Here is a 16,239-nt window from a genome sequence, read left to right as displayed (position 1 = left end):
AATCATTTCTTCTTTCCAGTTCTTTTGATCCACTCTCTCCCCTTCCTTTTCTCGACTGAATATTTCCTTTAGTGAGTCTACCCAATCTAGTTGGGAGTGGTTAGATGCTCTGGAATTTCTGAATCTAAGAGATCTGAGATGACATAAAATTTAAAGGAAGAATTCTGGCTCCTTCGTGAGTTCCCTCCAATTTGTCCGATGGCATCTTGAAAGTATGGGTGTGCTCCTTAGGGATGTCTTCTTGCCAACAGCAGTCCCTCTCACATCACAGTGTACGAATGACAGTGGATTTGGCCAGGGATGGGGGTAGGCCAGTTGGAGGAAAGCCTGTCTTACTTGGCATAAAATCTCAATTTCACTCCTGGTTCAAGTGGGGCAATCCTTAAAGAGCAAGAAATTCATGAAACAAATAGTCTATCAACCCTACCAGCGCCGCCAGACGAGTGGATTTCCACCTCCCACAGGAATGGGACGGCGGGGAAGGCTAAGGGTCGCGGCGCCACGCCACGCGCCTGCGCAGCCCGACCCAAGGCTCCGGCTTGCAAGTAGCGTCTTCCCGCGCCAACCTCCGTGCAACCCCAATGCGCAGGTGCAGGCGCAGGCACAGGCGCAGGGGGAGGGGTGGTCGCGTAGAGCCCCGTGGGTAGGAAGGCGCCGGCGGGCATGGCAGCAGGCAGGCTACGAGGCCTGGCAGTGGCCGGTGGAGGCGAGAGTAGCGAGAGCGACGATGATGGCTGGGAAATTGGGTATCTTGATCGGGAATCTCAGGTAGTAGAGGAGGCTTTTTCTTCACCGCATCTAAATCTCTCTCTCCTGACTCTCAAAGGCCTGGCTTCGTGAAACTTGTTACTTCCTCACCCGTTTCCCTAACTTGTTTTTCCAGTGGAAATACAGGCTTTTGGAATTTCAAACAAACCCGCAAAGTTTTCGTCTTTCCTTACTGTTCTCTCCATCAATTGCATTTCTTTAAGTTGTCAGTGTAGTAGCTCTTTACTTTACTTGGTTCGGACCCGTCCTTACCAGTTTCCGTTTAAAGATCATTTTTGACTTGAATTCCTTACAAACTTGTATGTTGCCTACCCTATCTCCGTCAAAAACAAACAAAAAATCGTTTACTGCTGTGGAAATGAAAATATGTGAAACGATTTTTTAAAACTTTGTTTTTTTAGAAATTAAAAGGACTGTTACCCACAGAAGAAAAGAATGAAACATTTAAGAAAGCATTGACCACTGGAGATACTTCGTTGGTCCAAGAGCTCCTAAATTCTGGTGAGAAATAAGGGATAGTTTCAACCCAACCGAATTGTCTATGCTCACAACTGTTTCTGATTTTAAAAGGTGTGAGTTACCTTTCTAATGGAATCGCAGTGAGTGTTAATATAGGTAGTGTCCTACATATCTTTCTTGACGCGGAGTTCTCTTTGCCTTTTCTTCCTCTGATTTAGATTGCCACCCTGTTACGTTCCATAGTTCTTCCACATCTTCAAGAGGCTTATTCTGACTAATTCTACCCCACTATGATAATTCTTCCTCACTTCGCTCAGCATTTTCTTGATATATGTTTCTCAAATATTTATTCTAGTTATGCACATTTCAGTTATGTTCTTTCCCTGTGCTGGGTGTGGGTGTGTGTGTAAAATGAGGCCTGAGATAGGAGTCAGAGTATCTGGGTATCTGTTCCATTGGCTAGTCAGTGTGGTTCCCTGGAAAAGTCATTTAAACTTGCAGAGCATAAATTTCTTCATGTGAAGCATCTTAATTCTGGCCTGGGTCCCGCAACATTTTTTCTGTGGATCAAGTTAAATGTACTAGTTTTAAAAATTACCTTGACATAGCAATGTGAGTTGTTGATAATAATGATCAACATTATCCAAATGAATAACAGTCATTTGCCATCTATTTGTAGATACAAAACATTCACACACAAAGTAGTTAAGTGATATTGTATATAGAAAAATGTTTGTCTTTTATGCTATGATAAACCATGAAGAGATGCTTCATGGTTTAGCAGAAGGTAAATCATTTTGGAAATAGTATAGTTCTGGGTTTCAGTACTAGTCCTACCGTGGATGACACTAATTTTGACCAATTACTAAACCTTCATAAGTTTCAATTTCCCCTCTTTTTAAATGGCATGCATTATATCAAAGGTATTTTTTTGGGTAGGATTAAAATGAGAAAATATATTAATAAAGTTCTTAAAACATGTAAGTATTATGTAAATGTTAGCTTTTATAACAAAAGAAGAATCTGTGTGACTGCAGACAATGGAAATTGAGTTTGTAATTGAAGGATGAAATTGGATAAAATTTGAATAATAGAGGCCTAATACTTAATATAAACACATACAGGAGTGTGCATAGTGTCGGATGTGATGGAATAGGCAGAAATTTGTTTATAAAATAGAGTTTGCCTTAGAAATAGTGGGGTAGGTGCAATGAAGTAATGGAGGCTCCTGAAGGGTGAGGACTTGAAAAGAGCCTACTAGTAAAGTAATAATTTAGTCAAACTTCTATAATTGTTTAATTACAAAATTTTTAAAAGTTAATTTAAAACAGCCAGTAATAATATATAATTATAAATAGAAAGATACCTTTCGCCCCCGTTACCTCTGAAGTCTCACTTTCACAAGCCATTCCTGTTTTAGTGTTTCCTGGTTTTCTTCCAGATGTTGTTACTTAACACTTTTTAAAGTATTTTTAATGTTACCTTTCAAAGTCATTCTTGTCTTTGATATATATTTCTGCACCAGTTAAAAAGTTTAATAAAGAAGTGAAATCTTCCTTTGAGTCAGCCACTCCACTTTTAAAAGTTCAAATGTGTCTCAGTTTTTGTTATTCTGCTATGTACTATTTTCATTTCTCTTTAAGTTATTAAGTATTTCAGACATTCAGAAAGGTACAGAGATCTCTCTCCTTCCTTCTGGTGATAACCACTTGCCTATAGTTGTTATTTATCTTTCCTTTGTGTATTGTTAGATTTTTACTTTATATGTATATATCCCAAAACAATATAGTATTATTTTGAATGTTGTTTTTGAGTTACATAAATTTATTGTGTTGCCCTGGCTGGTTTGACTCAGTTGGTTGGAACATTGTCGTGTACACCAAAAATTGCCGGTCAGGGAACACATTCTAGGTTGCGGGTTTGATCCCTGGTTGGAACATGTATGGGAGGCAACCAATTGATGGTTCTCTCTCATGTCATTTCTCTCCTTTTCTCTCACTCCCCCTTCCTCTCTGTCTCTCAAATCAGTACAGATATAATTTAAAAAATTTAAAAATATATTGGGCTAGCCAAAAAGTCTGTTTGGTTTTTTTTCTGTAAGACTACTCTAGTAGCACTGAGTTGTTTTTAACTTCATTCTAAACAATTTTATTAGATTATATTGTGACAGCTGTCATATCAGCATGCATTAAAAAAAATTAAAATTGGTGAATTATTGTGTAGCCATTTTAATGCTGAAGATGGAAAAATACACAATATTTTCAGCATGCTATGCTTTATTATATCAAGAAAGGTAAAAATGCAACTAAATGCAAAAAAAAAAGTTTGTGCAGTGTATGGAGAAGGTGCTGTGACTTATCAAGCCTGTCAAAAGTGATTTGTGAAGTTGCATGCTGGAGATTTCTTACTGGATGATGCTCAATGGTTGGGAAGACCAGTTGAAGTTGATAGCAATCAAATTAATTGAGAATAATCAACATTATACTACTCAGGAGATAGCCAGCATACTCAAAATATCCAAATCAATAAAGTTATTGATGAAAATGAAAAATGTGCTTTTTATTTTACAGAAAAATCTAAAAAGACTTTTTGGCCAACCCAATATGTATATTGTGTCAATCCTCTTAACTTCATGTTTTAATACTGTGCCCCCTGGCCTGGTGGCTCAGTTGGTTGGAGTGTTGTCCTGTGCACCAAAAGGTTGCAGTTGATCTCTGGTCAGGGCACATGTCTAAGTTGCAGGTTCAGTCCCTGGCTGGGGGCAGACAGGAGCCAATTGATGTTTCTCTCACATCAATGTCTTTCTCTCCCCCATCCTTCATCTCTCTCCAGAATCAATAAATATCACCTTGGTTGATGATTAAGAGCATAATAGATACTTTTTGGATATTAGAGGTGGTGATGATTAAGAATTTTTATACTAACATGCTGCATTTGCTTATCTTTTTCTTCACATTTTCCTTTTTATCTTTTTATGGTTTGAGCAGTAATGTCAGTAAGAAAACAATAATGAGATTTTTTTTTTCTCTGATATTCTTATGCTTTCCGCCATTTAAAGAGAAAAATTTGTTAGGGAACACAGGTTGTGCCAACAGTGTATGTACATACTAAGGAAGGTTTTATGTTGTTTTCTCTCAGTAATTATCATCACCTTATGTCAATTAAAGCTAAACAGTCAGGAATAGATTTCAACAACTTCGTGTGGATGTTTTCTTCCTCTGTGTGGATGGAACACTTTATAGCTATAAAACTAAATTAAAAGGTGTTTAAAGCAGGCTTATAGTCAGTGGTTTTCACATACAGGCATTCCTTCTTTGAAACAGAAAAACATTCTATTTTTATTCTTTTCTTCACATTAGCGAATATTTCTTAGATTGAAGAGAGAGATTGCTCCCTAAATCTTGATCTCTTTGTAGAAAAGGCTTTACATAATTTTAATAGATTGTGTCCACTGCTTCTTTGTATTTTGTTCTTATATCACATCTTCTATGCTCTTCCCCAGTCCTAGATCTAAACTTAGATCAGTTCAACCATTTTTTTCTTTTTTAATATGATCTAATCAGCCAGTGCTCTGGGATAAAATCAGATGACTCCAAGGGATTTCACTAACAACAGCTTGAGGATGTTAAGGTCAGCCACCTCAGCTGGCTCTTGTTCTTTCTAGTTTTTATATCATCCTTCCTGTTCCATTCCTGATAGTGGCTTTAAATTTTCACCCTTTTCCTCTGTCCTGATATCTCATCTAGGGCTTTTCTTATTATAACACACTGCTTGTCATTCATTTGTCTAAGGCCGAACATGATGGTCATTTTGACTTGTTCTTTTCTATCACTTCTCTTCAAAGTAATTTTAAATTCTGATGATTCCACCTTTGAAATGTTCTTTTGTATTCCATCCTCTTTCTTCCCACTGTCCTTGCTGTGACCTTTACATAGGGTTCTAGTCTCATAACTGGTCTCCCTGCCTCCTGTTCACTCTCAAGAATGGTAACTTTGTTGTCTTTATAATACAAATATAATGATGTCCATTCCTGGATCACATATACAGTTACATTCTTAACAGGGCTTTCATAATCTAACCCTAACCTCTCTTTTCAGTCTCACATTAGGACAGGCACCCATGGATAAATTTTATGTTAGAAATGAAATTAAGGAGATTTTAAGAATATACATAGCACGTACCACCTTAGAAATGTATAATATTCTTTTTTTTTAATTTTTTTATTTTTTTAGAGAGGAGGGAGAAAGAGAGGGAGAGAACTATCAATGTGAGAGAGAAACATTGACCAATTGCCTCTAGTATGTGTCCATAGTGGGGACTGGACCTGCAGCCTAGGCATGTGCCCTGAGCGGGATCGAACTGGCAACTTTTGCTTTGCCGTATGATGGCCAACCAACTGAGCCACACTGGAGAGGGCAGAAGTGTATAATATTCCAATTAAAAAGACAATTTGCCTGTGTGAAATCTTTTCCAACTCCCCTAGAGGGATATTGGTAGCATGTAAAACTTGTTATAATGTGTGTATAGCACCTTTATATAATACATAATAAAACATTTGTCAGATGAGGTTTCTTGGAACATAGCACCTACAAGTGAAAATGAAGTTAACTAAATTATTAAAGTCTAGATATAACCATTTTCCATTTTTTTGAAGACATTATTACCACGAAATTCCTTCCTATTATAAAGTACACATGGTCATGTCACATGCCCGGTACTTTTAAGCACATTAAGGTGACAGTGTTTGTGTGTGTGTGGTATGGTGGAGGCTTTTAAAAGCTTGTTTTTATTTTTGGCAGGCCTTAGCATAGATTCCAGCTTTCGATATGGATGGACTCCACTTATGTATGCTGCTAGCATTTCCAATGTAGAGCTGGTTCGGATCCTTTTGGACAGAGGTGCTAATGCAAACTTTGATAAGGGTAAGATGTTTTGAATGTTTAACATATGTGAAAATTTGCTTTGTTTATTTCTCTGTTTAGAACTATAATTATATTCTGTTAAGGGGTAGTGATACACACTTTTCATGCTCTCTTTTCATATATTCACTTTAAAATAAACCTTTGCCCATGAAAAAAAATAATAAGGGTAAGGTGTTTGACATAATGTAACTGATTATGTTTACTGTCATTTTCTTGATTCCCAAGAAGCTATTATGCAAAGTGAAAAAAATTAGTGTTAAAACCTATTTTTATAGTTATATTAAGTGAATAACATACAAAATCAAATTAGAAACCATAGAAATTTTGAAAAACTCTCTTTCCAAAGAAGTGGATTCCATTTATATTATTTTTAAAACTGATTATGTTGTTATAGATCTGTAGCTTCTATGCTAAAGGGTTTCGGTTACATTTACAAAGGGAAAATGCATTGAAAGAAAATAAAAAGCGATAATTTTGTGGAAAATTACTCGAAAATCAGCCCTTGGAATTTAAAACTTAACTCTAAATTATTCTAAACTTGTTTCAAAGATAGTTTATTAAATCCATATTTTCTTTCCTTGTTATTAAATAATTTCTACTGAGTACTTCTTTGAGTGCTTTTGAAAAATAAGAGAATATGTGCAAGTCCAGTTTAATTATTATGTTGAAAAACTGATTTTTTTTTGTTTTTAACATGTTTGAAATGAGGAATTAAATTCATTTCATAATTCAGGTATAGGTTTTATTTTCAAATTAATTTTCACATTAAGGTTGTGCCTACATTAGATATTTGTAAAACCATTTATATTTTGTTTTCTCAATATATTTTATATAAATTCCCATCTTAACAGTTTTATGTTTAATCAGCTGCTGTGATTAGTTTTTCTTTCTATTTTGTCATTTTAAAATATTACCCCATGAAAACTAAATTTAGGAACGAGATTTTTGAGTCTCAAATATAAAATATTCTGCTCAAAATATAATCATTTTCTTTCTCTGCTTCTTGTAATCAGATCAATACCTTACAGTTAGAAGAATTTTATGTTTTTCATAGAATGTTTATATAAACTCTCTTATGTATTCAACAACAGCCTCATCAAATAACAAGGGCAGTTATTAGTTTCTATCTACAGATTAGGTCTACTGAGATACTAAGGTATCACTGTAGTCACAGTTCATTAGTGGCAGAACTGGGACTAGGGTCTGTATCTTTATACTTGGCCAGTACTGAACCACTAATGTAAACCAAGGCTGCCACAACCTGTTTTGAATTTCCCAATTTTTACTGAAGAAGTTTTTGTTTTTGTTTTTTAAATCTACCCTGATCTCTGCTGATGTTGTAGGAACCAAGGGAAAAAGCATTTCAGTAAATAGGGTGCGCTCAGAGAGATCAAGTAGAAGAAGATTGAGAAAATCACTTTCAGTAGGATGATTTGGGCATAAGGCAGATTTCAGTGAGTTTTCAAATGAATGGGAAGTAAAGGAGTGAAATCAGAGAGTAGAAATCATTGTTTTTCAACATGGGTGTGCAACAAGACAAATTTTAATCAATCAAAAAGTGTTCAACTCTGGGCGGTATTTTACACAGAATTCATGCTCTTAACTACTTTACTATTCTCTTGAAATGGGAATAGGGAAGGGAAATTAAGAAGTGAATTATAGATATAATTTGGCGATTAAGGCAATTAATCCCTAATCTCATTTTTTGATAAGGGAAGACATAAGGTTACCTACTAAGATAAAGAGATTTGGGAATAGGTTGTAGAATTTTAAAAGTACATTAATTTTTATTACCTTTTGAATGATAAAAGAAGTCAGTTAGATACACTTATTGATGGAGGGGTTTTCTCATTTTTTTTATTGACTATAGATAAGCAAACTATTTTGATAACCGCATGTTCAGCTCGTGGCTCAGAGGAACAGATCTTGAAGTGTGTAGAGCTACTACTTTCAAGAAATGCTGATCCAAATGTTGCTTGTAGGTAAGAGCCTTACTATCTGTTCAAAATGATGTATATTTTATTTGATTATCAGCATTTAAAAATTTGGTAGCATGATTTTTTAAAAATTATAAATGTGTATTTACTTGGTCATATAGTTCATGAATGGAAATAGGTCTAAAGGTCATGATTCCAATTGTAAAAGGTTATCAGAGAAAGGGTGTATTATGAGGTCATCTTTTAGTTTTTTAATTTTTTGAACAATGACCTAAGAATTTGAAATGAAAGGAAGACAGTAAACTGTATCATTTTCTGTGAATCATATACTCAAAAGAATATGATTGAGCCATAGTAGTAAGCCTCTTAGTGTTCTAACACATAAGCTCACTTAACAATTTTATACAAATGCTTAAGTGTATATCCAAAATGATAAATCATAATATTTTCATTTTCCTACAACTTTTCCAATTAATTATATCATATATGTAATAGTGCCTAGATGCATAGAAAACAAATAGTAAATATACCTTGCGTCTTTTGAAATGTCAGTCATTTTTTAAAAGTGACTCAGGTTACTTAAAATTTCTATCATTGACTTCCTTCTTCTCTGTCTCCATTTTCCTGTTAAGTCTTTTTCTATTTAATAATCAAAATGAAGAGAGGGAAATAGCCCATCCAACAGAAATATGGCTAGCATAAGTAGAATAATTATTCATAATTTATTAATTCAAATAATGATCTAGTGCCTAAAATATACAAATAAATATGCTTGACTAGAACTATTTTTCTTTATTTAAAATTTAATGTCTAGTGTATTTTTTCCATTAGCATTTAGTTCCCTTATACGTCCCTCCCCCTAGCAATCATCACACTGTTGTCCATGTCCATGAGTTGTTTTTCTTTTTCCCCCAATCCCTAAACCCACTACTACCCCCACTTAGCTGTCATTCTGCTTTCCATCTATCAGTTTGTCCCCATTTTCCTTGTTAGTTCAGTTTGTTCATTAGATTCCACATATGAGTGAAATCATACAGTATTTGTCTTTCTCTGACTGGTGTACTTCACTTAGCATAATGTTCTCCAGGTCCACCCATACTATTGCAAAGAATAAAATTTTCTTCTCTCTTTTTTGTAAGTTAATTTATTTCTTTTCTTTTTTTGTAATTTTTCAAATGCATTTGTCTCCATTTACCTGCCACCACTTCCCCCCTCCCCACCCACCCCCACCTCCCCACCTCAATCCTTCCCTACCTTGGCTTTGTCCATGTGTCCTTCATACCTGTTCCTTGCTCTGACCTTTCCCCTTCCCCTTCCCTCTAACCCCCTCCCTCCCTTTTTCCCTCCCTCTCATCCCTGTCAGTTTCTTCTTTCTTTCAATGTTGCTGGTCATATTTTCCTTGCCTGCTTGCTTTGCTGATTAGGTTCCACTTATAGGTGAGATCATATGGTATTTGTCTTTCACTGCCGCCTGGCTTATTTCACTTAGCATATGCTCTCCAGTCCCATCCAGGCTGTTCATGAAGGGTAGTAGCTCTTTCTTTCTGCTGTGTAGTATTCCACTGTGAAAATGTACCATAGTTTTTTGATCCAATAATTTACTGATGGGCACTTAGGTTGCTCCCAGCACTTGGATATTGTAAATTGTGCTGTTATGAACATTGGGGTGCATAGGTTCTTTTGAATTGGCATTTTGGGATTCTTAGGGTATAATCCCAGCAGTGGAATCGATGGGTCAAAAGGCAGTTTGGTTCCATTTTAGCTTTTTGAGGAAATTCCAAAGTTTTCCACAGTGGCTGCACCAGTCCGCATTCCTGCCACCAATGTACTGGGGTTCCCTTTTCTCCACAACCTTGCCAGCATCCGTTGTTTATTTGTTTATGATGGCCATTCTGACTAGTGTGAAGTGGTATATCATTGTGGTTTTCATTTGCATTTCTCTGATGGCTAGTGATGAGGAGCAACCTTTCATATGTCTCTGGGCCCTGTGTATGTCCTCCTTGTAGAAGTGTCTGTTCAGTCTCCATTGACCATTTTTTAATTGGATTGTCTGTTTTCCTGAAGTGGATTCATGTGAGTTCTTTATATATTTTGGAGATCAAACACCTGCCTGAGGTATCATTAGCAAATATATTTTCCCATACTGTTGGTTCCCTTTTCATGTTGCTGATGTCTTCTTTAGCCGTGCAGAAGCTTCTTATTTTGATGAAGTCCCATCTTCATCAAAGTCCCATGATGTTTATTTTTTCCTTTATGTCCCTTGATCTAGGGGACATATTGGTTAAAATATTGCTGTGTGGAATATCTGAGAGTTTCCTGCCTATGTTCTCTAGGATTATTATGGCATCATGATTTAAATTTAAGTCTTTTAGCGATCTTGAGTTTATTTTTGTGTATGGTGTAAGTTGGTGGTCGAATTTCAACTTTTTGCATGTAGCTGTCCAGCTCTACCAGCACCATTTGTTGAAGAGGCTATTTTTACTTCATTTTAAGTTTCTGTACCCTTCGTCGAATATTAATTGACCATAGAGACATGGGTTTATTTCTGGACTCTCTGTTCTGTTCTATTGATCTATGTGTCTGTTCTTATGCCAGAACCAGACTGTTTTGATTACAGTGGCCTTGTAATATAGTTTGATGTCAGGTATTGTGATCCCTACTACTTTGTTCTTCTTTCTCAAAATTGCTGCAGCTAATCAGGGTCGTTTATGGTTCCATACAAATTTTTGAAATGTCTGTGAAATATGTCATTGGTATTTTAATAGGGATTGCATTGAATCTATAAATTGCTTTGGGTACTATGGACATTTTGATGATAATTCTTCCAATTCCTGAACATAGTATATGCTTCCGTTTATTTGTATCTTCCTTAATTCCTTTCTTCAGTGTTGAATAGTTTTCTGCATACAGGTCTTTTACCTCCTTGGTTAAGTTTAGTCCAAGGTACATTATTTTTCATGTTGCTATAGCAAAGAGGATTTTTTCCTTGATTTCTGCTTCTGCTATTTCATTTTTTATATAAAAAAATGCCTTCAATTTCTGAATATTGACTTTGTATACTGCTGTTTTGCAAAATTCACTTATTAGGTCAAGTAGATTTTTGGTGGAGTCTATGGGGTTTTCTTTGTACACTATCATGTCACCTGCAAACAATGATAGTTTTACTTCCTCCTTTCCAATTTGGATGCCTTTTATTTCTTTTTCTTGTCTGATCACTGTGGCTAGGACTTCCAATACTATGTTGAATAGAAGTGCTGAAAGTGGACATCCTTGTTTTGTTACCAGTCTTAGAGGGAAAGCTTTTAGTTTTTGCCCATTGAGTATGAGGTTTGCTATATATTTTTCATATATGCCTTTATTATGTTGAGGTAGTCCTGCTTAATTCCCACTTTGCAGTGTGTTTTTATCATAAGTGGGTGCTGTACTTTATAAATGCCTTTCCCTTATGTATTGATATGATCATGTGGTTTTTGTCTTTCCTTTTGTTTATGTGATGTATTACATTTATTCATTTGCAAATATTGAACCATCCTTGCATCCCTGGGATGAATCCCACTTGATCATGGTGGATGATCTTTTTAATGCATTGCTGGATGCGGTTTGCCAATATTTTGTTGAGGATTTTAGCATCTATGTTTATCAACAATATTGGCCAGAAGTTTTCTTTCTTTTTTGTGTCTTTATTTGGTTTTGGGATTAGGATGATGCTGGCCTCATCAAAAGAGTTTGGGAGTCTTCCCTCCTCTTGGATTTTTTGGAATAGTCTGAGAAAAACAGGGATTAGCTCTTCCTTATATGTTTTGTAAAATTCTCCTGTGAAACCATCCGGTCAAGGACTTTTGTGTGCTGGGAGTTTTTTGATTACTGCTTCAATTTCACCACCTGTTATCGGTCTGTTCAAGCTTTCTGCTTCTTCTTCTATTTAGTGTTGGAAGGTTATATTTTTCTAGAAATTTGTCCATTTCACCCAGGTTTTCAAATTTCTTGACATATTATTTTTCATAGTAATTTCTTACAATCCTTTGTATTTCTGTGGTATCAGTTGTTATTTCTCCTCCTTCATTTCTGATATTATTTATTTGGGTACTCTCCATTTTTTTCTTGGTGAGTCTGTTTAAAGGCATGTCAATTTTCTTTGTCTTTTCAAAGAACCAACTCCTGGATTGGTTCATCCTTCGAATTGTGCTCTTAGTTTCTCTGTTCAGTTCTGCTCTGATCTTGATTATTTCCTTTCTTCTACTTGCTCTGGGCTTTGTTTGTTTTTGTTTCTCCCATTCTTGAAGCTGGAGGGTTAGGTCATTTATTTGAAATGTTTCTATCTTTTTTAGGTAGGCCTATACTGCTATGAACTGCCCTCTCAGGACTGCCTTCGCTGTGTCCCATAGGTTTTAGACTGTTGTATGTTCATTTTCATTTGTTTCCAGAAACTTTTTGATTTCTTCTTTGATCTTATTATTGACCCATTCATTGTTTAATAGCATGCTATTCAGTCCCCATGAGTTGGAATGTTTTTGAGTTTTTTTCCTTGAGGTTGGTTTCTAGTTTCAAGCCTTTGTAGTCTGAAAAAAATGCTTGTTATGATTTCGATTTTCTTGAATTTGTTGAGGCTTGTTTTTGTGTCCTATCATGTGGTCTATCTTTGAAAATGTTCCGGGTGCATTTGAAAAGAATGTATATTTTGCTTGTTTGAGATGAAAGATTCTATATGTATATCAGTTAAGTCCATTTGATCTAATGTGTTGTTCAGTTCCACAATATCCTTGTCGATCTTTTGTTTGGAAGATCTATTTTTGACAGTGGGGTGTTAAAATCCCCTACTGTCAGTGTGTTGCTGTCTGTATCTTGAAGTCCTTCAAGATTTTCCTTATATATTTGGGTGCTCCTATATTGGGTGCATATAAGATTACAATGTTTATATCTTCTTGATAGATTCTTCCTTCTAGTATTATGAAGTGTCTTTCTGTGTCTCTTTTTATGGCCTTTGTTTTGAAACTTATTTTGTCTGAAAAAAGTGTAGGTCCTTTGTTCTGAGGTGGGTCTCTTGTAAGCAGCATATGTGTGGCTCATGTTTTCTTACCCATTCAGCTATCCTGTGTCTTTTGATTGGGGCATTTAGTCCATTTACATTTAAAGTTACTATTGATAGGTACTTATTCATTTTTTCCTGTTGTACCTGTGTTCCTCTTTCTCACTGTTTTTCTTCATTTTCTTAAAGCATTCCCTTTTTCATATCTTGCAGTGCTGGTTTGGTGGAGATGTATTCTTTTAGCTTTCTTTTGTGTAGGAAACTACTTTCCTTGCTTTCCATTTTAATTGAGAGCTTTGCTGTGTAGAGCAGTCTTGGCTACAGGCCCTTGCTTTTCATTACTTGGAATGTTTCCTGCCATTCCTTTCTGGCTTGTAGTGTTTATGTTGAGAAGTCAGCTGCCAACTGTGTCCAGGTTCCCTTGTGTGTTTACTATTTGTTTCTCCCTTGCTGCCTTTAGGATTCTCTCTTTGTCTTTGACATTTGCCACTTTAATTATGATGTGTCTCAGAGTGGGCCTCATTGGATTCATCTTGAATGGGAACCTCTGTGCTTCCTGGACTTGCATGACTTTTTCTCTCCTCCAGTGAGGAAAGTTTTCCATCATTACTCTTTCAAACAGGTTCCCTGTCCCTTGTTCTTTTGCTCTTTCTGGTATCCGTATATATATTATATGGATATTATTACATTTCAGGTTGTCCTGAATTTCCCTCAATGCCTCTTCATTCTTTCTGAGTCTTTTTCATTTTCTTGCTCTTTCTGGGAGCTTTTTTCTACGTTGTCATCCAGCTCACTGATTCGATCCTCTTCTTCATCTAGCCTGCTTTTGATTCCTTCTATTGTGTTCTTCAATTCAGAAATGTATTTTGCATTTCCTCTTGTCTCTTATTGATAGTTTCTATGTCTTTTTTCCTGCTGATATAGTTTGCAATAATTTCCTCACAGTTTCCCTGCAGTGTTTGGTAGTTCTCTTTGAACTCACTGAGCTCACTGAGCTTCCTTAGAATTACTGTTTTGAACTCAGTACCTGATGGTTTACTTGCCTCTATTTCATTTAGTTCTCTGTGTGGGGATTCCTCCTTTTCCTTTGACTAGGGAATGTGTCTTTTTCTCTCACTATTTGTAAGATTCTTCTTTTTTGCTTCTGCATCTTTATTTGATCTGTGTTGACTTCCTGACTTTGTCTTGTGAACTTCTATGGTATGAGACTGCTTTTCTTTTTCTTTTAGAATCTGCCTCTGATGATGTCAGCTGTTGACCTCGTCTGACCTCAGGCAGTTCTTAAGAGAGTTCCAGCAATCTACTGTCTGCATCTGCCTCCTCCAGTTGTTAATCTAGTCACTCCGCCCTCAGCAGTCAGGGCCAGGCAGAGCTCCTCCTGTGTGCAGGGCTATTTTATCCTTTCATGCTGCTGCCACCCAGGGGAGTAATCTGCCTGAGAAGTTGGCTGCTGCCATCTAGGGGAGGAGTCAACACTGGGATCCACCTGGTTGCTACCTCAGTTCTCTCCCCAGTGCCTCCATTGCCAGACTTTCCTCAAATGTCTCTAGAGCACTCTGCATCCCCTTTAGGCATGGATCTACTATCTGTGACTGCCGCTCTGTGCTCAGCACCCAGGTGTGTGCAACACCAGGCCAGGGCCAAGACTACTGGGCGCGTGGCTGTTGCGTTTTTTCATGCTGCTGCTGCTCGAGGGAGTGGTCTGCCTGAGCAAGATTGCAGCTGTGGAATGGGGGGGGTGAGTCAGCACCGGGACCCCGCCATCTACTTTCTCAGTTCTTTCTCAAAGCCTCCCTCCATAGTCTCTCCTCAGGCGGCTGCAGCCCACTCTGCCCTCACCTGTGCCAGAGCCCAGGGTAAGTGGCTGCTGCTACAAATTTTTGCATTGGCCCTTTAAACGGCTCTTTGCATCTCTAGCCATCTGTCTCTGGCAAAGAGCACCCTGCTGCTTTTCATAGTTGGCTGTTATCTGTGTGCTTTGTGGACTCTGATGCTATAGGTTGTCTCCAGCTATCCTGTGTTTTTTGATTGTCCCCACTTACGGTTTAGACCCTGCTCTTCTCAGGGGGATCCACCTGGCTGTTTTAATATCCATCTAGTGCTGCCACCCATGGGCGCGCAGTCCACCTTTTCACATCTCTACTGCACTCCTTACCAGTTAGGTTGTGCTAAAGCAGATTCCTCTCTCTGTCCAAGGTTTTAAGGTTCCTCTCTCACTATTGTTCATTTGTTTTCTAGATGATTTCTCCACAATTTAGTTGTAATTCCAGATTGGTCCTGGGCGGAGGTCAGTGTAACTTCCACTCACTCCTCTATCATCTTGAAGTCCTCAAATTTTCTTCTTCTTTATGGCTGAATAGTATTTCAATTTGTTAATGTCCCGTGTTTGTTTTATATACTCATCTGCTGATGGAAATTTGAACTGTTTCCATATCTTGGCCATTGTAAATAACACTGCAATGAACATAGGGGTGCTTAAGTTCTTTTGAATTAGTGTTTTGAGTTCCTTCAGATATATTCCAGAAGTAGGATCACTGGGTCAAAAGGCAGATCCATTTTTAATTTTTTGAGGTACCTCCATACTGTTGTCCATAGATGGATGCACCCATTTGCATTCCAACCACCAGTGCAAAAGGGTTCCCTTTTCTCTACATCCTCACCAGCACTTGTTAGTTGATTTATTGACAATAGCCATTCTGACCAGTATGAGATGTTGCTGTGGTTTTAATTTGCATTTCTCTGGTAATTAGTGACATTGAGCATCTTTTCATATGTCTGTTGGTCATCTGTATATCGTCTTTGGAGAAGTGTCTATTCAGGTATTTTATCCATTTTTTTCCCTTCCTTTTCTTTCTTTGGCATTTTGCCCATTTTTTAATTGGGTTTTTTTGGTGTTGAGTTTTGTAAGTTCTCTTTTTTTTTAAAGATTTTATTTATTTTTAGAGCGAGGGGAAGGGAGGAAGAAAGAGAAGGAGAGAAACATCAATGTGTGGTTGCATCTCGCCCCCGAGTGGGGGCCTGGCCCACAACTCAGATATGTGCCCTGACTGGCAATTGAACTAGTGACCCTTTGGTTCACAGGCCAGAACTCAGTCCACTGAACCACACCAGCCAGAGCTGTAAGTTC

General features: G+C 37.1%; 1 protein-coding gene across 2 annotated transcripts in view; it reads left to right on the top strand.

Annotated features, from left to right (window-relative positions):
- Window positions 1-663: 663 nt before the first annotated feature.
- ASZ1 (ankyrin repeat, SAM and basic leucine zipper domain containing 1) overlaps window positions 664-16,239 on the top strand; it is a 77,046-nt gene continuing 61,470 nt past the window's right edge. For both annotated transcript variants that reach the window (XM_054564599.1, XM_054564600.1), the window contains exons 1-4: window positions 664-768; window positions 1,170-1,269; window positions 6,027-6,149; window positions 8,020-8,131. In XM_054564599.1, the coding sequence (XP_054420574.1) occupies window positions 664-768; window positions 1,170-1,269; window positions 6,027-6,149; window positions 8,020-8,131 (440 nt within the window). The remainder of the gene's footprint in view (window positions 769-1,169; window positions 1,270-6,026; window positions 6,150-8,019; window positions 8,132-16,239) is intronic.

The sequence above is a fragment of the Pteronotus mesoamericanus genome, unplaced genomic scaffold (genome assembly GCF_021234165.1).
Source record: "Pteronotus mesoamericanus isolate MK-2021 breed Mesoamerican mustached bat unplaced genomic scaffold, CSHL_Meso_final scaffold_85, whole genome shotgun sequence".
NCBI lineage: Eukaryota > Metazoa > Chordata > Mammalia > Chiroptera > Mormoopidae > Pteronotus > Pteronotus mesoamericanus.
This window is presented reverse-complemented; position numbering and strand designations above follow the sequence as displayed.